The sequence below is a fragment of the Sinohyriopsis cumingii genome, chromosome 3 (genome assembly GCF_028554795.1).
Source record: "Sinohyriopsis cumingii isolate HCF-2022 chromosome 3, ASM2855479v2, whole genome shotgun sequence".
Lineage (NCBI taxonomy): Eukaryota > Metazoa > Mollusca > Bivalvia > Unionida > Unionidae > Sinohyriopsis > Sinohyriopsis cumingii.
Window position 1 is genome coordinate 66,875,594 of NC_142963.1, and position 27,896 is coordinate 66,903,489.

Here is a 27,896-nt window from a genome sequence, read left to right on the forward strand (position 1 = left end):
TTTCTCCATCAAGTTTTATACTTTCAACATCTGGTATCAGAAATAACAGTAACTTCTAATAAATGCACAGCGTGTCATTCATTTTCTTTAACAATTCGTGACGAGTGTGCAAAAACGCCATCATTTCATCAAATTTCAGACTGGGTCTTATCTTAATTCACCACAAACAACGACCATGTTGCATCTAGATTTTCTTACCATTAAAATTGTTTTACAGAACTACTTATAAGATACCTCATTGATATCCCCTGATTTCTTCCACATATATTGGAAAAATCTTGGTATCAAACGATGCAGTTGAAGATCTGTTGGTAAACTTTTAATAAAATAAAGAACTTTCGTTTCCTGCTTTCGTGAACAATACTTGCTTCCATTGTTTAAACTTAACTTTGCTTGAAAGTGTAACACCTAGATATTGAAAACCACTTACAAGTGTAACACCTAGATATTGAAAACCACTTACAAGTGTAACACCTAGATATTGAAAACCACTTACAAGTGCAAGTTTTTTACTTTTGTTATTATAATTTAAAACATTCATTCTGGACTTGGAAAATAGTACTTTCTTTGACTTTCCTACATTTACATACAAAAATCAAAGCTGTGTGAGACTATACATGTAAATACGCAGCATATAAAGATGTTTCCAGCCATGGGCGCCTCAAATGGGGTTGGGGAGGGGCAGGGGCTATGATCTGCATCTGTAAAACTAATTAGCTGGCCGCTACATGTGTGCACCAACCCCCCGTATCATTTTGAATGCGCCTCTGCTTCGAGCAAATATAACTTTATCATTAATCTAATGTAATATGTAAATTGACATATAGAAACACATATATGTTTCTTCGTAATCCACCACGTACACTCCCATTCGCGATATAACAGGCATGCCAGTTTACCGCGGTTTTTAGGTGTGTATTTTTTGTTTTTGTTTTTGTTATTTTTGTTTTCCGGTGGCATGTTCCACAGTACTTTTTCACTGTATCGGCACGTCGATAGTTTCCATCAGTAAGGAATGTAAATTCCTGACGAATCTTTTTCGATTTTATTGTTATTAACTGCGTGTTTTCATTATTCAAGACCTCCCTCCAAATATTTTTTAAACGAAAGAGTTGTATTCGTCACAAACAATGGTGAATATTACAAATATATGAATGAATCTTTAATCACATGTTGGATACGTGTCACGTATGCCAAAGCGGTGGCCAAATGAAATGTTTTGACAAATCCAATTTTTGGAAAAAATGTCGGCTTAATAAAATACAAACAAACAAAAAATAAAAATCCCACGCGTAATGGTTTAGTTATTTCTTAACGTATGTGAATGTATTAAGTTTATGTATTCCTTTGTAAGACTGCGAATCATCCTACGTTTTTCACGAGTGCATTTCCTGTCTGAACTTGGAGGTACTTTCTCAAGTACACTAATAATATCCCATTTGTTGAGTAAATATGTGTTATGTTTACTGGCTCTCTCTGATAAATATCTTGCCTGGGTGTTCGCATCCCACTCAAAGTTTCCCTGCCTGTTACATTAATAGTGTAGCTAGTAAGTTGTTTCAACACTTCTATTTTTATCAGTAGACTTTCTAACGTCTGCTTTAAGTCTTTCAGGGTATTATATATAGTGTATGCTTAAACACACCACTTATGTTACAGCTTATAAGTTACAACTTTTAGATTGCAACCTACACAACAATTAACGTACGTATAGCAAATTCATATGCTATAAGGTACTGACCATTAATATTTCTTTATGTGTGTGGGGGAGGGGAGCGGATTTATTTTGAGCTCAAATATTTTCTTTTATCTTAACATAATATTTGTAAAGATATACTATCATGGATATAATATGGTGTTATTTTTTTCTATTCACCAGAGCAAGATATTTCTCCAGCTATTAAGTGACGAAAATTAAACAAGAAAGTTTCAGGCACCTGTCCCAAAAAATTGAATTGTTGGTCCCCAATATAATTGCAGTATACCGTAGTAAGTTCACAAATACTGCAGTACAAAAATTGTCCTCGTACACAGACCTAAGTCTCGTATAACTTAATAATCTTTGACATCCGTTAGCCAAAAATTAGCGAAAAAGAAATTACGGATGGGCCTTGGCATGAACCTTCGACTAATCTAGGTCTGGACGAACATTTTACCGATCGTACTATTTGATGCAATTTGCCAAATAATAATAATAATAATAATTATAATAATAATACAACAGCTCTGAGGCTGGAGTTGGCAGTGGGACAATATATTTGCTTGGTACAAAGACTAATCGCGGATCACTAATGCCTGCATGAACGATAATGGCGGACTGGAGAGGGGCAGGATAATCGGTATGAAGCATCCAAAATAATTTACGTGACGTTGTCTCATTGTCGTTTGCAATGCGCTATACATGACGATGCAAATCCCATGATATCCTCATGGCAACGTCATAATTCGAGATGGAGGGAGTCTTGGAACCAGTGTCATTCTTTCCTTCTTAAAAGGAGTCATGTCCATTACTTGTTCCTACGAGAAGCAAGATATTTTATACAATAAAATCCGACATTGCTTGGGACAAGAAAAACTGACGAGAATTTTATGGTATGATGTTGAACCTCATTCAAAGAAAAAAAAACAATGGATACATTTTGATACGTTTACACCTGACAACAGTAAGAGCAAATACCCCATTGAGTCCCTGGTGCTAAGTGAAAGATATTCCTGTGACGAACCCCTTGACATCAGGGAATGTCCAATAAGTGAGTATGACCCAGTGCATGAACACCATATATTTTTTAAAGCATCTATTAAACTGAATAAAGATTAAAATTTACTTATTTAAATCTATTGCAAAACCAAAAAGTCTCAAAGGTTGAATAAACCAGGACTACTGGAGAAGACCACCAACCCTTTTTAGTATAATGTTTTAGTGCTGTATTACTGGAACAATTAGTCCGAAGACAACACTATCGAAAGTATTTATCAAAAGTAGCATTCTTGTCTGATTTGGATAATTCTTTTTTACCCTCCCTCTCTCTCTCCCTCCCTCTCTCTCTTGACAGATTGATAGATAAAGTAAGACACGTTGTTCAGACAAATACTATCATGAAAAAAGAAACATTAAAGCTTTCTCGTCAGACACCATCGTATTTGTATTCTTTGCCATTACTAATGGCACGTCTTATCTTATAACAAATGTCGCACCTTCAAATCGGCAGTAACCTGCTTTTTGACATCAATATGGCTTGGTGTTTTATTTTGCTTTGTTTTTCAGAAAATTGAAACTGGTTTTTAATTGTGACTACTTTCAAACATAATTTTAAGGCCACCTTATAGTTTACTCGTTGTAAATTTTCACGAGATTATAAAAAATAACCCAAACTTATTTTTTACAGTATCCTCGCGATATTGGTTTACATTTCAGTTTGTCCCACTTTCTGTCAGTTCAACTCGGGTGCAAATCAGTTTCTATTGCCCTACACATAAATAAATAATGGTTAAGTCAGTTTAATCTTATAACATTTTTAGAATCATTTGTTTGCCGTCAGACAATGTATAAAATTACAGCTTTTCCATCCAGAACTCGGTCCTTCTGGACTCGGGCGATAGTTTGTCTATGTCAACAAACCTTTGGTAATCGCAACAAAATAGATTTGTTAGGGCATTTCAAACAAGGATACCATACCAACCTGGCATTATTCCTGATTTTGGCGGGTGCTATCTGACTCAATCTTGTAGGTTACGAGATTTGTGTTGTCATGTGGGTAGCAATGCAAATGGCGAGTTCCAGGTAAAATTTCAACAAAGATGTAGTTTTGTCTCGTCTGTCAGCGGAATAAAGACATAATGAATGCTATACTTGTAAATTTAAGAGAACAAATGTCATATTCCTGTCGATTTCATGCAGATATATCTCAATGAATGGTCGTTCATGTTTGCTAGCCGACTAGTTAGCGACTACCCTCTCCCGACACCGCATGGTAACGTCGAATTCCAACTTCGATAAGCAACTGTCTCTTACCCTACACCCCAACATAAAGGTCCAAATATAAAAAATTGGATGGGAAGGGTCAGAGGAAACTCGGAATAACCCCACCTTAGCTCTATTATGGTGTACAGCTAGTAATTCTGATTCTATGACATTATCTGTTCTAACATTCAAAAGTACTTGGATAAATTTCTATTATATCTAATAATCAGCATTCCTTCCGGAAATTACACAGCTTGCGAAACACAAACTTCATGTGCCATCGATGATTAGGGTAAACCACGCTTGATATGATGGAAGAGGGTTAGTGTCCGTATTTGGACAAAACTTGTCTGCAGAATACAATAAGCATCTTATCATTTCAATGATATCTTGTCCGTTCTAAAATGAAATCGGAGTCATATAGGTCATGAACATTTACCATCGAGAAGTAAATAATTTATGTTTTGTATGTTGACTTTCATTCAAATACGCGCACGTTCATTACTCAGTCATTTCAGAATTAATGCTTATTTAATCGAGGAGTCTTCACTGCATGAAAATGGTCAGAAGTAAACCAAACGATATCAACTTCAGGCGATAAGTAGTTTCACTATGTTTTATCGGTCTATATCCAAGTGTTGTAGAGTGATAATTCAGTCAAGGTATTATCTTAAAAATGTATTCCAAGTCACAGAGTGGGTATAATTCCATCAAAGTAGTTCTCCTAAAGCACGAAAAGCACGAAACATGTAATGATAGCCGGCCTACTAACTATTTATCTTATTGGTTTTGCATAATCTTCCCACCTAGATAGCGCATAGGGTATGAAAGCACGCATTGATCGAGAAACAGATAGACTGACAAGAGCTAATTGCAGAAGTGTAGCGTTCGTTCTTGTCGAGGTCAAAATAAAATCAACATGTTCTTGCTTACTGTACTTGCGCTTGAGACGGTGATATCATTCTCTATTGAGCAGTACATAAATTAAGAGTCATACCGTCTATTTGTCAGATGAGTTTTGGGACTACCTGTTCTCAGAGGACTGGTCTGAAGGGTCCTCTTTGCGGGTCCTTAAGGGTCGACTACAGGACCAGATTGTCATATGCCTCGCTCACATGAAGAAAGTTGGCATCATCACGCACCACAGAACATACGCCTGCGCCGTCAACTTGAGAAGGAAGCAGTGCAAGGACGACCAGAGTGATATACCGGTAAACTCAATCAATTGCAAGTTCAGTTTCTTCTTTGATTAATATCAATTCAAATGATAGCATGCCAAGCAAATCTTGAGGTAACCACGAAAGTAAACGTTGCTTGTCAGCAATCATCTTTTGTTATATACTTTCTTGAAATAATCACCGCTACTGTTTTAAGCAGTGCATTGGTCCCCACTGCTTGCATCGGGGGATCTTGAATGGTCCTGTCGTCTGTTTCCTTAAAAGGGCGTTGTCAGTGTCATTAGTGTTCTTCCATGTCTGAATCATGCATGATATAAATACTTATCTGTTTACCCTTCTTCACACTTGGTAACGTACACGACCTGAGAAAACTAACAGAACTAGGAAAATGCGTGCAATTTTTTCCATATCAAACTAGTTGTTTTTCATGGTATGATTACGTTCGGGCATCTACACCACTTGACAGAAGGAGGCATGCGATGTTTATTATTACTACCAAATAAAGAAAAGTTTATTCCTCAAACATACTATTCGTATGACACTGTCTCTTCCTCTGTCCCTGACTGCTTCAAAATATAGGAGTGTCTATCACTGTTGATGTCGCGATACGATATAATGACAAAGGCCCGATACAATCTGTATCCCAACACATACCTTGAAAGTTTTGTTTTAAATCAGTTAAACAGCATATAATGAGCTTTACATGGTAAATAAAACTCAATACCACATTGACATTAATTGCTTTTTAAACGTTTCAAACGTGAAGTGCATTTCGTGATCAAAACTTGCTATAATGCGAGAAAAATATAAAAGAAAATTGTAACAGTAAGAAATAAAACAAGATCATTAACAAATCTTACAATTCTGTTCAATTTCATGTGCTAGTGAATTTACAAAATTGGGTAATAAGTTCTCGATCTAAATGGAGCTTAGCGCGATTAGAGGAGTGGTGGCGATACGACACATTTTATCGATACACAAAAATAAAGAAAGAATCACGGGATCGTGTCATATCTCCATTTCGCCACTCACATGCGCGTTTCCAGAGGAGGCGGGGCGGTTACTGTCGTAACTCTTAACTTCAGCTGGATTAGAATCAACTTGTATCTGGTACCGAAAGATCTAAGAATCAAATGCATAGTATTTGCTTGTATGGGAGGGAGTGGTCAATATTGATCATTGGGGATGGGGTGGCTAGATATTTTGTGATGGGTAAGATCGTTTTCTGTTCAGTCAAAGATTCAAGGGTATAATAACCAGATGAATCTTGACGATCACCGTGGTGTGCAGTTTTGTGCATATAGTCAGATCCGATACAAATACCTGGATTTTGGATTCCCTAAGACATAACAACTGCCAAGAACGAATAAATAAAAAATAATTAACACGCATGTATTAATAAACTGGTACATTTTTTGAGATAAAGCAAAAGGCTCTCATTTTTAGCAGAGTATAGCGTACAGTGCGAAATAGGAAGCAAATGTTTTTATTATGAAAACACGAGAGAGAGAGAGAGAGAGAAGCATCAGTTAAATAAGTACATTGACAAATCTGTATTTAGTTTGTATTATTTGTTGGCTTTTCTTAATGATTATATATATATATATATATATATATATATATATATATATATATATATATATCGACTCGGAAATGCCTAATGTTACTGGCAACTTCGAATGTCTCAAAGAGAAGGCTGCCCTACATATGGGTTCTATTGTCGTGTCTTAACTTTTTATATTTACTCAGAAATTACTTATTCTTGCCTTAATATCTTGAAGCAGAATCAGTATTTTTATTATGTTCAGTTTTTCATTCAAATTATTAATTGAAATTACGAAGTGTTCATCAATAATATAATTGGACTGGAACATTAATTTGGTATTATAACGAATTTAGCCAATAACAATTTTGGATTATATTATTGGAATTTAGTTGAAATACAACTGGAATTTAGTTGGAACTTTATACATTTGGACATGTAATAGAAATGTATTTGACTATTAGGTATTTAATTCACAATACTGAAAGTTTTGTTTTAAATGTTCATTTTTGTATTCTAGGGAACTAAATTATTTTTTGAATTTTACGAAACTTGTTTGTTCTCGCTCTTTTCTATCACGTAGTTTAAGACTGTATAATCCTAACAGGTGTATTCTTCATGTAACAACGAATAATCGGTCTGAGAACAGCGATTTTTTCTCTTCTGATGCTAACTCGTATTTTTTATATTTGTCATCAGGGTTAATAATTCACACCCCCATCTACCATCAAGACAACATATCGATTATCAAGATTAGACGAGTAGAGCACAATTAAAGTCGATGACCTTATGTTGATGAGTGTGTACCTTGTCGTATTGGAGGACGTTGGTGTCAATACTTTACGATAATCATCATCATCATCATCATCATCTAGTGGCATAACCAGAGCCCATGTAAACCCCACAACTGTGCTGCCCAAAATTCCCCATCTTCGCTAGCCAAGGTTCCGATATGTTAGCCCTATCTAAACCTAGGCGGATCGAACATATATTTCTATGTTTCGAATCTATGAATTTCATTGGATGCGGCGGCAAGTCACTGCATCCAATCAAATTAAATTTTTCCAAGTTAAACACTGTTCCTACATGATCAAGACAAAGGGAGTACACAACTTGAATGGACTCATAACTAAGCAATTTTCTACTGCCAGTCCGTGTTTCACTCGAATACACACGCAATGGCTTCTGTCTGGTACGTAGTCGCACTTTCGTTGTTAAACTTACTAAGTATCCTTTTAAAGTCGATTGCCTTCGCCATTTTCGGCCGATATACAATGCACCGCTGTTACACGCTATTGGTTAGTTGGCATTACATACTAAGGGAGGCAACTCATGAAATCCAATAAATGTCGTTAGTACAAAGCACTTAAATATCTGCTCGATGCGTCAAGGTATACATAGGGTTTACATATCGGAACCTTTGCTAGCGAATATACCCATAAAACAATTTATTTTGGGAGAGTGCTCCTCATAGTTAAGTTTCTCAAGAGAAGGGAGGGGCATCAATATTTGCTATGTTAATGTCATCATCATCATCATCATCATTGACGTTTCCTCGTTGTCACATACAAATTACTTAAGGTAACATTTTTAGCACACGTTAGCTTTTATGAACTCAAAGGAAACATTAAGAAAAACTTGGTAAAGATTAATTACTGGTAGATAACTATTTGACGAAAATAGTTTCTAATAGGTCTCAGAAGGTCCGCCTTTAAATGATTTAAATGGCATCAGGTCTATGCCTTTTCCTTATAACCTAATTGATGAATTTTGCATTTTCTTCAATACAGACCATAACTTCATCGTAATAAGAAATATTAGACGAAACTTATCAGCATCACTGGATATTGTGTTCATATACTCCTGCTGATTAAGAAAATCCATTGTTGACGAATTTGGTGAGATATGAGTTTGGATCATTGATTTCCCCATTTGATTTATGATTGGTTGGCTGGTAAAGAATCTGGCCTTGTTGACAAGTTAGAATGACGATGAAATGAATATTTGACTCTCTTCCTGGTTCTGAAATTGTAAATTAGTTTTTATAGAAGGGATATTTACCTGAGAACTAATTATACCTATTTTAATCAGTCTTAGTAGAATCAGATTCAGTTGTGATTCAGTATTATTTGAGAGTATTTATTTCATTTCAATTATTCATTGGGATTACAAGATGCTCATGAAATTGATGAATAAGTAACCATTTCGTAATTAATGTGAATCATTTAAAGACATTTGAGATAATATTTTTGCAATACAACAAGACTGTTAGCACATCAAACAATTCCAGACTTTTGGTACATCAGAATACTGTATTGAACTTCATTCGGAACACCACTGGAGTTCACTTTAAATACTCCATAGCTTGTGGACTTGTGATAGAACTTCTAGGACTGTTTAGGATTCCATTCACCATACTGAAGGTTATTTTTAATTTTTCACCTTGTGTTTTAGGGAATTAATTATTTGTTGAATTTTACAGAACTTCTTGGTTTTCGCTCCTATTTTCTGATACTTAGTTTAAGACCATAGAGTCGCACCACTTGAATTTTCGCGTAAAATGTCAAATACACTTCCAACATATTTACTGATATTTGATAGTGTAAAGATTCTGCATTATATACTTCATAATGAGACTCTGAATGGTGCAAATTGTCACGGACTAACTGTAGGTACATAACTTGTTTCTATTCGATATTCAGTGTCCTCATATATTCATATCCTCGATTTGCTATGATTCGTGCGCTTAAAGTTAACTTTAATGCATGGGATTTACAATTTAGAGAAACTATTAAAATATCTATAGCAAGTGTTTAACTATCTTTGCTTAATTTATTCATCTTTGAAAAGGGGGCCCCGAGTGGCCGAGTGGTCTAAAGCGCTCTTCGTTACGGATCACTGCCATCTCACCTCTGTCTGCGGCGGTTCGAGTCTAAGATTCAGCCAATGTGGGCATGTGAGAAAGCCTGCCAGTAGCTTCTCGTGGGTCGGTGGTTCTTTCCGGGGTTTTCCGGGTTCTTCCTCCACCATTAATACTGGCCGCCATGTATAGCCTATCGTGCTGAAAAATGGCGTTAAACCCCACAACAACAACAACAACATCATCTTTGAAAAAGTTTATTAAAGTTCTAAATCGTTTGCTAGTTACCTTTGTTTTCGAGCGTGTTAAAGTTTGTCTGTTTCCAAATGTTACGTTTATTGTTCTTAACCCGAAATTAAATGCCACGTAACACAACGATGCAAAACCGTCGAAACGTTCTAAATCAACTCTTGCTGTTACTGTCATTAAACGCAGTTGATGACGCCAGATCTCAAAACAGGACCGTGAGTTCGCGAGAAACATGGATCACAAATAAAGGCCGGGAATCATGTTAGCACGGTCGATGACATCTGTTACACTCTGTCACGCGAAATTCTTTTTTTTTTTTGGCAAAGCTCTGGATTATTTATATTAGAAAATATTTTTTGCTTGATGATATTTACTATCTTAGTTATGCTGAAAAGTATAAAGTAACCTTGGATAAATGAGTGCTCATTGGAAACCGAAATCAAGTGACTATCGAAATTTGGTACGGCGTTTGTTATCGCGTTAGATTGCAAACATGCCAAGGGCGCATACTTCCCGTTTGAACGCAGTAATGAACAGAATTATTAAGTATTATTCTAATAGGTAAGCTTAAATTTAAGTCTTCAATTTAAAACCTTTACGCTTTAGGTCTGTTGGAACCCAGCGTTCAGTGATGATTCTGTCCCCATTCAAACAATGATTACTGGATCGGTCGGAGCAAGAAATATATTAACGAAAATAAAAGTTTATTTTTAAATATAAAAATAGTCATAAGTTTAACAAAATACATAGTTTGAAGCATTACATGTTACACATATATTAGCAAAACGCGAGTATCCTAAATTATTGCAAAATTGGGTAACTACTTTACATTAAAGTATTAATACAGCTGTTAACCACTTAGGGGCGGAATGAGAAAAAAATCTAATCAAAAGAATTTTAAAAAATCAGATATAAAAAAATATTTCATTCATAAAGCGAGAACATTTTGTACTGTCACTCACGGATTCGCCACTCTTGAAAATACATTTTCACATCAATCGTGAAATATTTACCGACATATACGAAATAATCAAAGTATTATTTTGTTTATCAAAATAAAAAGTAATAACGTTTCATTTTTGAGTAACTCTCCTCAATGCAGCATACATAAAATAATTTATAGTTGACATTTCAACACCATATATATTTGTACAAAACTCTTAATTACTCCTTTTATAGCATCACTTCTGGGTGATGGAGACAAAGTGTCGTTTGTGTGATATCGCGTGTAAGTGAGTACGTAAACTATGCTCTAATTTTGCGTGATCTGGTGGGACCTTGATCACCCTTATTCGTTCCCAGCACCCACCACAGTATCGTTGTATGTGAAAGAAAGACGGTGAAAGTTCAGTAACTGGAGCCAAGAGTAAGTATCAGGATGGAACCCTTGTAATGCAATCCCTTGATCAACAGCTTGCCAGGTCGAGGTGGCTCCATGATGAATTAGTAGATAGGGTATTATCTGCTGAAGTTCTTGTGGTTGATATGTAGCCCCATGTCTACGTTTTGAGCGCCACACATGAAGCTCAGGATCTGGTGGTAAGCGCGGGCCCCGTTGAATTCGAATAGTCCAGAGGGATTCCAATGTTTGCCCCCTGGTGACCACTGAGGCGCAGGGCTCACCTGAATAAATGAGTTTGTTGAACACCATTTTGTTGAGCTCCTGGTTATTCTCCAGACTCAAGAGCTGGAAGACTACGAAGGCGTAAAAATTATATGGAGATGCCATGCTGAGCATTTATCTGCCAAGAGAATTGGACGGAGACCTGTATGAATATTTCAAACACATCAAAAACGCCCAGGGCTGAGTCCTGCGCGTTTTGAAAGAAATCTATTTGCGTATACTACACTTTGATCAAATCTAATAAGGAGATCGACATAGGCTCACAGCTCAGTTAGCGACAAATGTGTCGCTCACTCCTCAGCCGCCCGCTCTACGAACGTTTGTCGACCCGCCTCGTTGACTACATCCGGCACGTCTGAGGGAATGTTTTCAGTCGCAGTATTATCAGGCGATTGAGGTTCTCTCTCATGGGCGCAGTCACCATAGCTTTCTACCGCTCTATGCGCGTGAGGCTATGCATTGTCTATCAGCGCGCTGTCATGGCTAACTCTGCTGTCACCTTGAGGTGAAGATAGCTCAGAACTTGTTTCTAAGCATTTCAATCCCTATGCATTTGGTACGTCAGTCTCCGGAAGCAAACCACCCGTATTCGGAATGCGCACCTTGGTTAATTCATGACTATTAAATTCGTACTTTCATTTGTAATATATTAACCAAGTGCATGGTGATCGAGGATTTAGAGGCTGTAGGTGGTCGCCTTACCTCAAAGGTTTAGCGCCGACCGTCTTGGTTGGTCAGCCTCAAGTGTAAGCTGATTTCTGCAGGGAAGGTTTACGGGCCGCGGAGGCGTAAACATTGTAGCTATAGAGCATGTTGCTTTGGTAGGTCGGACTACTTATGTTGGAATCCACATAGTAGCAGTTCACATCGTCCTAGGTGAGATACGATGCGATTGTTGACGTGATCGTAGATGTTTTTAACAGCTTAATGTAACGTAAGTTATTTCCAGTGGACCATAGGCCGCATCCATCAAGGTGTTCTTCTTTTGGAAACTTTTGCGACGTGATTTACTTTTGAAACTTGTACACGTGCGCATAGAGATATATATTCCACACAGCATGGCTTAAAATGCAGCAACTGTTTCTTCCTCAACTCCCCAGCCGCCTGATTTACATCCTTGATCCCATCACTGGTTTCTTATTTTGTACTTTACGGGCGTTATTTTATGGCTGATAGCTGGCGAGTTTATCGCGCAATACGCTGAACGCAGCCATGTGTATCTCCTGAAGCGCATTATGTCTTCGTCGCTGTTCATCTTTGATAACGGCATTTTGTTCCAAATTTAAAACGTACTGGTGGACTGCTGCTAGCGGACTACTGTTTTCTGACTGCTTATTGGCAATCTGCTGAGCCAAAGATGGATGAACACAGGCTTGCTCTAATTACATATCCACACGTTGTCGTGGTACTTTTCAGATCTACGGTTGCACAGCTGTGTTGCATTGTACTATCCTCAGTACAATAAGCTGCAGAACTCGCGTCAGTTCATATATGTGTCACACTACGGATTATTGATGTGGGCTAGGTACTGGTGCACTCGTAATACAACAAAAAGGCCATCCGGGGGGCCCAGTATTGGCGATCGGTTTGGCCGCACGCTCACTACTGGTGGGATACAAGTCGAGCTTGCAGTCTTTAGCTGCTACAGGGCGGCCTAGCCCATGATCAACAAGGAAACTGCAGAGGTTTCTGTAGTTTCCTGCAAAGTTCCTGGCTATTCGTGACGTATGCATGCAGCATGACGAGGCCGTCGGTCAGCGCTTTAATCAATCCGTGGCCGAGAGACTGTTTGGGCACCAGTATGCTTAGGAGGAGTTGCTGCTTCAGAATAGTTCAATTCACCTCTAGTACGTATCATTTGAAGGTGTTTGAGGCTGTGCTGAATAAATCAATTACGTTAGGGTTGGCCTTTAGAAATGCGTCCTTGAGTAAGTCCTTCATCATATTATGATCTGAAAGGTTATTGAATCCAGAAAAAAATGATCCAGATTTGGATTTGGAGAAATCGTTGTATGGGTGTTTGGGGTTGTTAGCCTTCGTGTATGACTTACAATCCATGAAAGTGCCACATCGAGTCCTTCTCTCGACAAAGAGATGCAATCAGTGTCTATAATTATTTCGTACTCCACTTTTATGGGTTTGAAAATGGTGTCCAAACTCACTTTGGGAGTGTTAAAGTAATGGAAAGGGTCTGTGGCATATGTCTTTAGGTAGGTGACCCGAATGGCCTCTAAGACTTCCCTCAGAAGAAGCATGTCTGTCTTGAAGTAAAGGTCACGATAGTCTTCCCATACTCTTGCAGCCCAAGGTATCCCATACTTTCTTGGCGTGCTGATAGTGCTCAGAAGATATGTTTGTACGGCCATGTTGATAATGGGATATCTTAGACTCCCCAAACCGGTTTCACACATCAAAATATCCGTTCGAATATACACTCTTTGCAGTAAAAGGGGTTTATCGACAGGTGATGTGGGAAACATTCTGAGGATAATCGGTGTCCAGTTTGGCAAAGCGGTGAAGTAGAATCTGGCTGCTGTCTATAAAATGGAGCTGTCTCAGAGAAAAGGTCATATACTTTTCCAGTTTAGTGCCATTGACAGTTACTATTTGTAGTTTCTCAGGTTATGGAAGTTAATGGAGACTTTTTCTGGGCTTAGTCGCAGCTGGAGGTTATAGCTATTATGGGCTACCACTCGGTATCGGCCGATGATGATGCAGTGGTTTCTCACTTGGTCATCACACAGGCGCTTTTGCTAGATGTGACAGACCTTAGCAGCTTCAAACGCTGAGATGGTTTGTGTCATCCCGAGCGGGCAATGTTGGACTAATTACTCTTGAAGGCTTACAAATTCTTTCTCTATGCTTTTAATCAGATGAACTCCTGAGTCTTTTCCTGTGTTTTCCACTGAGATGGGGGTAGTCTTACGATCACATCATTTGATGATGTTGCAGAAGCGCAGAGAGGGGAGCTGGAAGTATTATAAGTTTCGCTTTAGGTGGGGTTCAGCTCTTCCCTCTTCACGGGCACGTTAAGGGTCTTGAGATCAGTGTAAATAAGGTAGGGCATTTCCATTTGATGAAACATGTGCTTAAAGTTAAGCTTATTCTTTCCAGCTTCTGGTAAAAGAAAGTCCTCGGAGGTTTTAGCCTATTCCACATCAGACTTTGATGTACATATTGATATGGTCAGGTCTGGAGAAGGCGTGTAGGCATTGGCAGCTTTCAACGCTTGATATGATCCTGCTATATACCATCCAGAAAAGGTCATTTGGTGCCTGTCATCGTCGGTCAGTAGTTGTAGGTTGACGATCTTGTCCATCACCTTTTATCGGAGGTGCGTATAGTGTAAAGCGTGTGGTCCCATCAAAAGACGTCAGCATCAATGATAGGTTAAGGTTCTAAACATTCGTAATGTATTATACCTTCATCGGACACTTCAGCTCGTAAAAATGTAAATATACTTGATATTTGCAATTCTTGCTGGTACGATCGGGCTGATGGTCATCAGGAAAATAGGGAGCAGAAAGAATGGCCTATTTACAACACTTGGTGTCATTATGTTTTACACTGATGACTACCCTTTTAAGAATCCACTTTGGCACGTGTGTGTGCGCCCTTTTCCTTGAAACGGGTGGTTCTGGAAAATGTAGAGCTTTATCTCACCGCACCTCACAAGCCACCAAACCTGAGCTTTTGATCGTAAACTTTTTCAGCCGCTCCTCTTTGATATGGTTTTAAGGATACACAATATTAATGGTATGGAAAAAATAGGAACCAGCCTGGAAATAGGTGAACATAAAATAGAGTAGATATGGGTTAGGCTGACCAGGACTGGTTAATACTGTAAGGTATGTTGTAGGAAAAGAATCTTTTGAGAGCTTATTCTAGAGATTTGTTTTTGAGACATTGTTTTATTGATGGAATATCTGTCGTTTAACAGTCCTGAGTTTGGAACACTCATTACTAAAATTAGCACCTGACTCTTTGGTGCGGAATTGAAAGCACATGTTTCAAACATATGCAGGTCCAGAAAATGTCACGGTTCATATTCTTTCCTCTGCACAGAAGCTGACACCCAGGTTTCATCTATACTGATAAATATAGGTTTGATCATGGGCACTAAAATAATTTAAGTTATTGAATTTTTAATATCATGATGTTTGCATAGGTTTACTATGGGAACTGAATTAGTACCATGAGTCCTTTAAGATCAGCTCATCGCGATCATTGAGCAACAGTGCCACATCGATCAACAGCGCCACATATACTTGGCTGGCTTCAGTGTATTCCCCAGGGGTGTAAAACTGAGGGTAAAACACCCCCCTTAGTGTAAGAACTGGATGTCAAATAAAAAATGTGGGAGTCAAAAATATACTGACAAATTTTCATCTGAATCGTACTTTGTCAGCTTGAAATAGGATATTGCAACTTGCACAACATACTCTCTCTCTCTCTCTCTCTCTCTCTCTCTCTCTCTCTCTCTCTCTCTCAATATACAAATAAACCAACATACAACAATTAACAAACAAATGCATTGTCCAGTCAAAGAATAATTTTATTGGTTCATTTGTCTTTTAAAGTCGTACTTTTAACAGTCTCCTTATAATCTTTTTGAAGCAATATTATAGACAACACATTACATACAAGCCAATAGAAAAAGCCTAATAAATCTTTTTAACCAAATGGCAGTTAAGGTGGCGCTCACCAGTTATATTGTACTTTTGAGAGAATGACGTGTGTAAGGTGAAGTTGTTTGCATTTAAAACATGCACAATGGAGGAAATGTTGGCATACCTCTATGCTAAATTAATGTAATGTGGATGACATTTCCTTGGATATTGTACTTTTGAAAATTGTACATGATTTAAGTACACTGCTGACTAAAATGACTGCTCCCTTGTGCTAAAAATCAGCCTGACAAAGTCTAAAGTACACTATCCATAGCAGCTATTAAAATAGGGAAAATGAATTTTGCCAGACTAGACAATACCAGCTTCTGAAAGTGCAATGAATGTATTGCCAAATATATAAAATGTAAAAATACAATTTACCTCTGAAGTTCAGGAAGTGAAAATGACGAAGTGAAGCTAGCAATTTTTTGAAAGGTGCACATCTGGAGTAAGGCCAATCTGTATACTCTATATCTCATATTACACCCATTAATCATACACCAAAATAAAGGGAATTAAAGGTTCTTTGCATTATACCTAAGATATACAAGATCTTTTTTAAATTGCTAGTATAACCAGTGACGAAAGCGGAAGAAATTATTTTTCTTTAAAATTCTAACCCCTATGCAAAATACGAAACTATAGAGCGCCATCTAATGTACTGCCTGTCATAAAAGGTGTACTATCATCGGTTTCATTGTACTTCATCCTAGAACAAATTTATCCAACAGTCAAGGAAGCTAATGATTCATCTTGTTTATAATAGGCTACACTTGATCTTTAAGATCTTTCTTTTATTGCAGCATAGTTAAAAGCCAACAAAATCTGCAATGACCCCCTGACTTTGTAATCCAAATAACGCATTTGTCTCGGCAAGTTTACTGATTTCTTTTTTGTGAAAGAATGTCTTGGGTTATAATGTCTTTTCCAGATATCTTGTGGCGAACGAGGGCAGTTTTTAAAAAAATTCTTACACCCTGTCACGAAAGGATTATTTACTTTTGCAGGCTTCTCAATCAGAAGTCACATCGGTAATCTTAATGGATGTGCCGTATTCCAGTTAAGGGAATTATTTTCTCCATTTTTCATCAAATTAGATCCACGGTTAATCTTTTGTGTTCTGCTTCTTTCACTTTCTTCACTAATGATTTTTAGTGCACGACGTTTTAATCTGGAGATCACTTTCTAGTGCAACAAGCATTGAGGTTAAACATCTAGATGACATCTTGCTGAGCTCGATGGAAATCGCGTGAGAGCTCGCGACATTACGGGAAGCTACTCCGTCATAACATTGCATATGTTAGTCTGGTTCCTTTTTTCGTATGTTCCCTGCGTTGCACTCTGCTATACGAATAGAGGAGCACAACGCAGGGAGCAAACAAAGCGGGGAACCAGTCAATGCCTATGTTCGAAGTATACACGATGCCATCTCTCGCCCAATGCATTGGATATTAAATAAATCCTGATAGCATTAAGCGTCAGTTTTCTCCAGCGTACGTCCCTGACGCACAAATAAGCGTAAAGGGAAACACTGACTGGCATATAAGTAGTCCGCTTAGAGATTGCTTCTCCTTCAGCTGCAATATTTTGTAGCTGGGCATTGACGCTTGACGTCCTTCATTGAATCACCTGTGTGGTGATATTGCTCAGGCTGGCGTAGTGGCTCTGAGTAATATGGAGAGGTCCACTTCCATGGGTAAACTTTTAGTATCATGGCTTCACTGTATCCTTTCAGGAACGACTCGTTCTACACGAGTGTGGCCAAGGGACTAGGTGAAGGACATTTTTCTCCTTGGAGGCCTTCCGTTTGACCCGTGATTTAGCCGGTTTGGATAGTCTCAGGGCCGGTATGGTTGGCTGCCTTGGAGTTGATGTACACATTTGGACTGATGTTGACTGCGCCATAGATGGGGCTTGCTGCCTAGCTCGGGCTGCTAGTATATCCTCCAGCATGTCATTATATTCGCTGTCAGCGCTATGTCCCTCCATAAATAAGGCGTTCATTCTCTGTATATTTACCATATACAGTTGTTATATATACTTATTGTGCACCACCAATCTCTAAACAGAAAAGTGTTGCTCATTGCTATTGTTGTCCGTTAGGGCATGCTTGTGTGTGCCGCAATGTATGCAATTGTCTCGCTAAACGATTGGGTGGTAGGCATGGTAGAGATATGCTTAGGTACGTACATCTAGCTGAAGCCAACACATCGTAAGTAGTAGCTCTAACTACTTGGGACGCATCGAGTTCAGGTAGAAAATAACCAATGTGGTTGCCAGCATATTTTGAAATATTAGCTTTACTGTATATATGATTTATTAATGTTTGGTTCACTGTGTCTAAATGTATTTACCCGCAGACGTGACAGAAGACTCCTAAGTAGTTCAAACCTGGGTGTGTGATACGGACATACGGCCTGAATATCTCTATCCTACGCCAAATCAAGCATGCAAGACAAATGGGTACTTAATCCCCCGACTCGTAACAATACGTGAATGAGGTTTTGTATTTATTGCATACCTTTTAATTAACGCTTTCGAAATATGCATCAATAAAATTTTTAAAAATTGAGATTTCTACAAGTTAGATTCACTGCATCTTAAAAATGTCTACGTGCGGACGTCAAATGAGACACCTAAGTAGTTCCAATTTGGATGTGTGTTACGCAACAACGATTTGAACAGTAGCATCAAAGGCCAGATTGAGCATTTAAAATTAAATGAATTTGTCATAAAAAAAAAGATTAAATAAACGCTACTAAAGTAATTGACGTATGACCATGAAAACCAAACGTTAAAGTTTTAACAAATGAGAGTGTCAACCATTAACATTCATTGATACTTAATGTAGCTATTAATATGCGCGTGGTAAATACAAATTTGCGATTTATGCATTCCACTGAGACGATAACAGAAAGACCATATACAACTGATGACGGTCTGTTCTATTTTGCATTGGAGCAATGATGTCAGTCGCAGGCTGCATGTGACCGAATTGTGAGAAACAAAACGGTTGAACGCTGCCTAGTTATACCGTTATCAGTCGGATTAAAAACTGCGCGGATATTCCTTGTTCGTATACTATTTTTCTTGTACTGTCTCGTTTGAATGAACAATTGTAAAATGGTATTTATCACGTGTATTCATCGTGACAATAATAGCAGAGCGACCAAAAATCGTTATTGTATAACAACTTTAATATTTTGATAAATACAAGTTAAACTGTTAAAGAGTCAATCACAATGAATCGCATCCCATGTCCAAGGAGTGCCCTACACTCTCTTTCCAGGAATTTAACAGACTCTGTTATGAAATGTATAGACACAATATAATATCACATCCAAATTCATAAGCAGACTGTTTTAATCCAAAACCATATTCTGTTTTAGATGGATGACGTTATGACAAAAAGAGAGACATTCCTGTTGGAGTTCGCATATTATGGACCATATCAAGAGGACATGAACCGTAACTACCTTACACAGAGTAGTTCTAGCGAATACCCAGAGAGTTCCACATTACCATTGTCATCCTCCTCCGACTCAAGCCTACCGACTTCCATCTCAGATCAGCAAAGTCAGATAAAGGGTTAATATTTAGGTTTTAGCACATATTACTGTTGTTTAAGTAACTGTACAATATTATAACTGTCACAGATTCACAGTTACAAGACTGCCTCAGTTTTTACCAGCTTGATCAAGATGTGTAGTCATGCAAGTAAATGCAGATTATACATTGCTGGTCGTGTGATAAACGATCTTGCTTTGCAAACTCCACAGTTCTTACTTCTCCCAAATTAAGCCCGTTGTTTTGATAATAACATATCCTACATTTTAAAAAAATGGTGTCAATTTTCTGCAAAGTTTTTATCTGACAAGTCCCACCACGTATCTACCTCGCCATTTACTAAGTGAGTCCCACGTGACTAACGTAGTAAAAATACTGTATTTAGTTTGAAGTGTTTCTAAATACGTTTATGGTCTAGCAAGAACTAATCCCGTCAGGGTGGGGTTGTTTCCAAAGAAATTATACGGTGAGAAACATATTCAAGGGTAAATTATATTGCAAAAATTATTTTCTTCTTCTTCCTTTTTTTCTTCTTCTTCTTCTTTTTCTTCTTCTTCTTCTTCTTCTTCTTCTTCTTATTATTATTATTATTATTATTATTATTATTAAGTAACAGCAGTTGAAACGAAAAAAAAATCGACCTTTAAAATTTAATGTGTTTTCGGATATATTTTTTTACTTCACTAATTTTGCACATTTTGACAAGTTAACCGACCGCCGATCCTTTAAAAGACAATACTTATTGATTAGAGATTTGCTGAAAAAAATGCTTATGAAATGGTCTTAGATTGATTTTGAACCATCAATAGAGAAAATTCCCTACGAAAAAAAATGAATAAGTCTGTCAAAAATTACTGACAGATGAAAATAATAAACATCCCCTAATGTATCAGAAGTATCAGCAGTAGTCGGATAGTGTCGCTAGTGTAACCAACTCTACCTTTTCGTTTCATCGTTGTAGTTTATTCCCTTCTTCCTCTTATTGATGTAATCTACATCGTTATGGTTCTTGTAATTGATGTTGTAATTGCTGTTGTTTTGCGTGTGTATGTGTATGTGCGTGTGCTGCTTTCTCAAATACATTTATGTCTATTTCGAACAGGCAAAAGTGTGATAGATCATAAATCAGGATTAAAGAGAACAACTGAAATCGCCACGGGAACAAGTGTAAAAGCAAATTCAAACAGTAAAGAACCACGTGATCTTTATACCAAAAATGCACATGACCATCGTCTGAAAATTCGCCGCAGAAATCCGCAACACAAAACGATTTTACTCGACAACATTTCGTCGGAAGAACGAATTAGCATCCAGGTAAGTCAGGACAGGATTTCGGGATCAACAAGTGGTAGCCCCTCTGGTGATTCATCGGCAGTAGGAGTCCAAATCACAAATTCGATCAAGGACAGAGTACCAATGTTTTCCAGCTATAAAACTTGCTGCAACTCACCCGGCTCCGAAATTCCTTACTCCTTCAAAAGTTCGCTGCAGAACAATAGAATCTTCCCCACGTCTTCAATAAGCACAAATTCTTCTGGGGATTCGACCTTTACTGACACATTTTCATCACAAGCATCAAAATCGCACGTTCGTACTTCAGGTTTAAAAGAAACCGTCAGTTACTGCGAAAGCAGCACCGATTCTTCTGTAATCATCGAAGCAGAAAATATCAATCTTCAACAGTTTTTATGCACGGAAAAAATTCACTACCTTGGGTCATTTAAACTGGATGCTCAAGGTAAACCAGAGAGTTCTTACAATAAAGACGAAGACGAGAAGGAACCATCATTTAACACTGATTACTCCCTTGGAGATGTCTCCGCTAGGAGGGAGGATAAATCTGTACTTTTGAAACTAAGGAGAAGGAACCAACAAAGAATGAAGGAAAGAGATCAAATAAAGATAACGGCAAAAGAATATCCGAAGACATTGTCCAACATAATTGCATGGCCAGACTCAAAAGTAGAGAATTTCAGAACAATAAGAACTCTTCCAGAACAAGGATTAATTTTTGATAAAGTTCCCGAGTTTCAGGAAATTATAGAGATTTTAAAGCACGATAAAAATGTGATTGATCTGTTTCCAGCTTTAAACACATCTCAAACTAACATTAAAACGAAAGCAGGCGAACGGAGAGAGACGATTCCAAGCAAAGCTGTCGAAATGAGCATATTTAAGGATTGTAAAGAAAATGAAAACAATGAATTATATAATGCTGACAAGTTTGAAGCAACCGTTGGTGAAATAATAGATTCAGCTGAATCCAGAAGATTCTGCAGTGTTCGCCTTAAACAGTTCAAATGGCTGGAAACTAACCACTTTCCACATACCAAACTATATGAGCATTTGAAAGTTCTAAGAGGAGAAAGAGTGTTTCCCAAGAAAGCTAAGACAGCCCCATCTCCTGTGGAGCCTCAGGTAAAAGATGACATCACTGCGACAAGAGAAGCGGATGTGGTAAATAAATATGCACACATCACTAAAGCCATCCGTACGTTAAAAAAATTAAAACATGGAAAGGAGAAAAAAAGTAATATCCATGAACAATATGGTAAGACCAATACACAAGGTAATGCAGATCGTTTGGGTGTCCCGTGTGTTGTTGTCACGTCTCCATCAGGGGATATGCAGCCCGTTTTGTACATCCAAGGTTACCAACCTTCCAGTAACAAATCTGCACCTATTCAGAACGTCGAATCTCCTATGCTGACATCCCATCCCCCGGAAACTACATTAGATAAACGAGTCATTCCAAAAGAGTCGTCACTGGAAGAGGAGTCGTCTAATTCAAGTTCAGAAGAGAAGAATGCATTTGAGGAAGAATCAACTTTTGACGTTGGAAAGTTAAATCTTAGTTACAGTATCGAACAACTTCAAAGGAAAATAAAAATTAAAGAACAAAGAGCTGTGAAGAGTTGGAAGGCGTACTGCCGTATGAAAAAAATCATTGCAGCTTTCACCAGAGGAGAGAGAGAAGAAAGAGGTGGGATGAAAACTCCATCAAAAGGGAAGAAGTCGGAAAAAGAAGATGATCCGGGAAGATCTTGGCAAATGTCTACAGTAATTGGCCGACTGAGATGGTTCCCTTTTCTGTCGAAAGCGGATGCAAAGAGAATAACCCCAGACCTACATCCATCCTTTCAAAAGGTATATTCTATGGATGTTCTCCAACGAATCCTTCTAAGGGCAATGGAATCATTTGTGGTCAGGAAGGAGATTGTGGTGTCAGATTACAATGGAGAGACCTGTATGTCGATAACATTCACTAAACCATCTGTCTTCCAGAAATACAAGAAGTTTGATGCTAGCAAGTAACTGGAGGCACAAAAATTTGGTTAACCGAACTGAAAACCTGTTGATATTTATAGTTGTGCATGAATGGCTTATTTAGAAAAATCATTCGTCAACTACCAAACTTTCATACAGGTGTAATTTTAGAGTATGTGAACTGTGTTAAAACAAGTATTTCCAGTTTGATGCACAATGTCTTGAATACTATTTGTCCTCGTAATCTACATTTCAGTCATAATTGTAATAAATGTTGTATATAGTCTAAATGTTTTGCCATTTATCCAATGTTTAGTGTACATTTTTGTCATTGGCATTGGTCATAAGTAACAAAAACATTATCCCTTAAATGCATTGGTCTTGTGTTTCAGATTATCTCATTGTCAGAAGAAATAATTAAATATGGAGACAAATATTGACTTGAAATATTGTACTTTGACCCAGTTACTAAGATTAATGTCGCTACATGTCTCAAACCAGTATATTTGATCGCCTTATAATTGATACTTATAAAGCTTAGGTATAGAACGACTAAGAACAGAAATTACCGAAATGTTTTAGTTTATATAGTCAGTTAAGAGTAACCCTGGAAGTAAAAGTTTTAATTACATACCTATGGCTGTGCAGTGTGCCAGTGGAAGTTTGATTTGAAACTGAAATGGAATTACTGATTTAGCTAAATATATATTCTTTTTTGTTTTGAGCAACGTGGGCAACATATTTCGAAGTAGAACTCCATAATTAGTAACTTTGCACCTTGCCTTTGTTAATGAAATATATGTATGGTAGAGACCGACCGAAATTCGGTTTCGGTTTCGGTTTCGGCGCCGAAAGTTGGCAAATGGCCTCTTTCGGCATAGTTTCGGTTTCGGCCGAAGCCAAAAAGTTAGCTTTCGGTTTGCTTTCGGTTTCGGCCGAAACTGATATTGACTTTCGGTCATCAGCCGAAGATCTATTTTAACTTTCAGGATGCAACGCTAGTGCTGCGTCTATTACTCTGCTTGTCGGCCGGTCGGTCGGCGCTAGGCATTTCTAGGCACTGTTGCATTTCAGTCTACTCGCATGCTGAATACAGAGATTTCGAAGTCTGACAATATTGATAATTTCAGTTAGTTAAACTGTAGCGAGTTAATCTGTGTGAAGTAGAAAATTGAAGTTAATAATAAACGGATTAGTTAATCACCGCAAAGAATGTCGAAAAATGCAGTGTGGGATTACATCACAAAAATCGGTTCTGATGCAAGCTAGGCGCAGTGCAAAGAATGCAACAAACTGTTATCACTTGGCAGCGATAAACCAAGACTTCAGACAGTTTCAGACTTGAAAGGTCATCTGGCCAGCTGCCACACGGAGCTCCATGGTACGTATCTCAAGAGGTCCATGAACGACGGAGCAGAGCGTGCCTCGAAAAAGATGATGTTGGAAGAGAAAGCGACTAAACATTACTTACCGAATTTTGTGCAGTCGTCCTTGACACCAATGGTCGAGAGCAGAATGGTCTGGCCTGATGACCACGTTGCAGTTCAGAGAATTGATAAGTGCATCATGGACCCCTGATCGTTGTCGACATGTTACCTTATTCAGTTGTTGAAGTGTAGCATTGCATCATGACCCAGGCCTATGGAATAAATCTTGAGTTCAGTAACTTCGGTTTATCTTTCGGTTTCGGCCGAAGGTGTAGTTAAACTTTCGGTTTCGGCTTCGGTTTCGGCCATAAGTCAATTATAACTTTCCGTCTGGTTTCGTTTTCGGCCGAAACCAGAAATTTAGTTTCGGTCGGCCTCTAATGTATATCATAATTTAAATGGTTCCCAAACAATAGCTTTAGTTGATTGTAAATAACACCTTATTTTGTTAGTTGGGGTTTTCACGTGATTATATGACAGATTCTTTTAACGCCACTTTGAAAACATTATGGTCCATATCAGGCACGTGTAAATTATGTTCTGCGACCTGGTCTTATCCGTTTATTTACATTTTTGACAGTAGCTTTAAAAATTGCTTATCAGAGTAGTCAAATGTTTATGAGCGTAACTACAGGCTTAGTGGTCGTTCAAGTCCTGTCCTAGGGAATTCACACTAAAAACCGTGTATATATAGAATAAAATGTTCGAGAAATGTCCCTCAGATTTTATTAACTGTTTGAATCCATTTACCACATTTACAATTAATCGTATAAAGATAAGGATAATCGATTCAATTCTTTAAAATTTAAAATTCAAATTTACATTTGGGTAATATTTCAAATAACTAATATGGTCCCAGATTAATTGTATTCTTTCATGAAATGTAATTTTTTTTTATAATCTTGATAGTCATGGGTCTTTTTACATCCATTCGCTGGTGCAGGCCGTAAAACATATTATTCTTATTCATATTTCCATTTTATTTAAAAAAAAGGTATTCATCACTCTGTACCCATATGCACTTGATAAAAATCCAGGGTCTATCCCCAATTTTATTAAGTTCATTCTGCAGTAGTGACCGAATGGTCTAAAGCGCTCTCCGTTACGGATCACTGCCATCTCACCTCTGTCTGCGTGGGTTCGAGTCTCGGATTCAGCCAATGTGGATATGTGAGAAAGCTTGCCAGTAGCTTCTCGTGGGTAGGTGGTTCTTTCCGGGGTTTTCCCGGGTTCTTCCTCCACCATTAATACTGGCCGCCATGTATAGCCTATCGTGTGCTGAAAAATAGCGTTAAACCCTACAACAACAACAACAAAATCATTCTGCAGTGAAGACAAGCACAATGGTAACTATGGTAAACATGCATTCAATCCAATCAGGCCATGTCATACAAATAGCACATGATAATGTGACTTGACAAAAATAAATTTTTCTGGTAACTTCAAGATTACTAAATCAAACTATATGTATATGATGAAGTAATGAAATGAAGAACAAAACGCAAGGTCTGCTTATCGGGATTACTTTAGCGAAAAAAAAATTCTGGGTGCCCTAACTAGCATAAGTGGGATGTATGCACTGGCGAGTTAATAGGATTGCGTAGGCCTGGGCAGTTTATGATAGTACGGGACATCAGGGCTGCTTCAGTGCGTTTCCATACAGTGACGGGTTAAGTTAATATCACGCTTCAGTGTTTATATCTTTTATTAGGAACGCTTTCAAGTTCTTCTTATGGTCTAAAGGTAGAACGGATGGCTTTCCAAACACACGATATATATCAATGAGTGTTCGGAACTCCGTCACCGCATTTTTTAAAAATATTCGTTGGGTTTATCTTGCATTTATGCAAGTATGTAATAAATTTGGCAATGATACGAGTTGATATTGATTCAGATAGAAACGAGTTACAGCAATTCAATCAATCAAAACCTGATACCACTTAATATAGTTTCAGAAAGCACAAATTATCATGTTACGATGGCTGCCGTTACACTCAAATATTTAAGTTGGTGACGTAATCAAATCTTGTGTTCCAGCTTTCGACTGAAATCAGTTGACCCGCGCCGTTCAACGTCGGATCAGTTCGTACGCATTTGAATACTGTCCGGGTTTCTCAGTTCGAGAGAGAAAATCCATGGCTCATAATGTGATGAAACGTTGATATTATCTAGTTTTAATGGCACCCAACGAAATTTAGGACCAATATCTTTCAAGAATCAGTATTATTCAGATGATTGGCATATACAATTGTTTGCACGTAACTCCGGCATTGAGGCTTTAATTGATTATGCTACAACATTAAATGCCCATTTTTGTTTATGAATATGAATCAATTATGGTGGCAACTTAACTAAATAGAGAAATATTTAAGTTCGATATGAATGCATCTTCAGGTCCAATAAAAAAATTCCGAACTTATGGATGATAAAACAGTCCACTTACAAATTACACAAAAAGGGAAATTACATATAAATAGATTTACTCACGCATATTCTATGTTCTAGGCAGATAGAGTTGAAATGCATGCATATAAACAATTTAATAATTGTCGTTGAGTTATACATCTTGATAAAGTCTGACTGGGCTAAAGAAGTAAAAACAAAAACAAGAGATGACATATATCATGCCTTTGAATAAATAATTTTAGAGAGAAAAACAGGCAAATTATAATTGGTTGATTGAAAGAAATTCATAAATTAAGGTCAATTAATTTATTGGCGGAAGAAAATATTGAGTATTTTCCACTAATTCAGACAAACAAGCTTTTGCAGTGGAGAGATTTAATCGAACTTGTAATACACGCAAGTGGAAGCATTTTGCTTTAAATGAAATTAAAAAATGGGAAATAATACAAACTCTCTTGACCGATACAATAAATCATACCATCGATCAATAGTCATGTCGCCAACTGAAATTAGCAGGGAAGAACAAGATCTAAAGTATGGACAAATTCATCTGGTTATCTTTCAACAGATTCCTATGTAAATTATGCGAGAATGTCAAAGTCTTAAAATATAAGTCCACTTTTTGCTAAGACTATCTTCTTTATTTCACAAACGTAATTTTATAATCAGATATATAATTTTAGAGTCAATGTAGCTCAAACCTTAAATGACATCTAGGGAGAGAAGACTGAATAATTTGCGACGCGTACGAGCTATCTATGCTACAATCAAGACAATGTCGTCAAGACTGAGACAATTATTTAAAATAAAAATGGAAACGGCATGACAAATCGTTGAATAGCAGCGATCAGGGACACAAACAAATTTCTTCCAGTAAAGACATTGTAGAAGTTAAGTGGGAAAACATGCACTATATAAGGAATTAGTTATCTTTTATGCACATTTTCAAATTAGGCATTTTAATGAAACGGAACGTCAAAATACGCACAATGCACGATGTAACAACTGTGCAGATATAATGAAATATCACTGGTATTACAACGTGGGAGAAAAAAATCAGATAATTCATCCAAACAAACACTATCTGTGAATGTGGAAAAGGTATATAAAAAGACTCAAAGTTCTTTAAAGGAAAGGGATATTT

At 37.5% G+C, this 27,896-nt stretch overlaps 1 protein-coding gene across 1 annotated transcript; it reads left to right on the forward strand.

Annotated features, from left to right (window-relative positions):
• The first annotated feature begins 2,433 nt into the window (after positions 1 to 2,433).
• Positions 2,434 to 23,303, forward strand: LOC149803019 (uncharacterized). Its single transcript, XM_089952578.1, has 4 exons — positions 2,434 to 2,750; positions 4,973 to 5,172; positions 19,475 to 19,673; positions 20,755 to 23,303. The coding sequence occupies exons 1-4, from the start codon at positions 2,501 to 2,503 to the stop codon at positions 22,965 to 22,967; spliced, it is 2,862 nt and encodes a 953-aa protein (XP_089808704.1). The 5' UTR covers positions 2,434 to 2,500; the 3' UTR covers positions 22,968 to 23,303.
• The last annotated feature ends 4,593 nt before the right edge of the window (positions 23,304 to 27,896 follow it).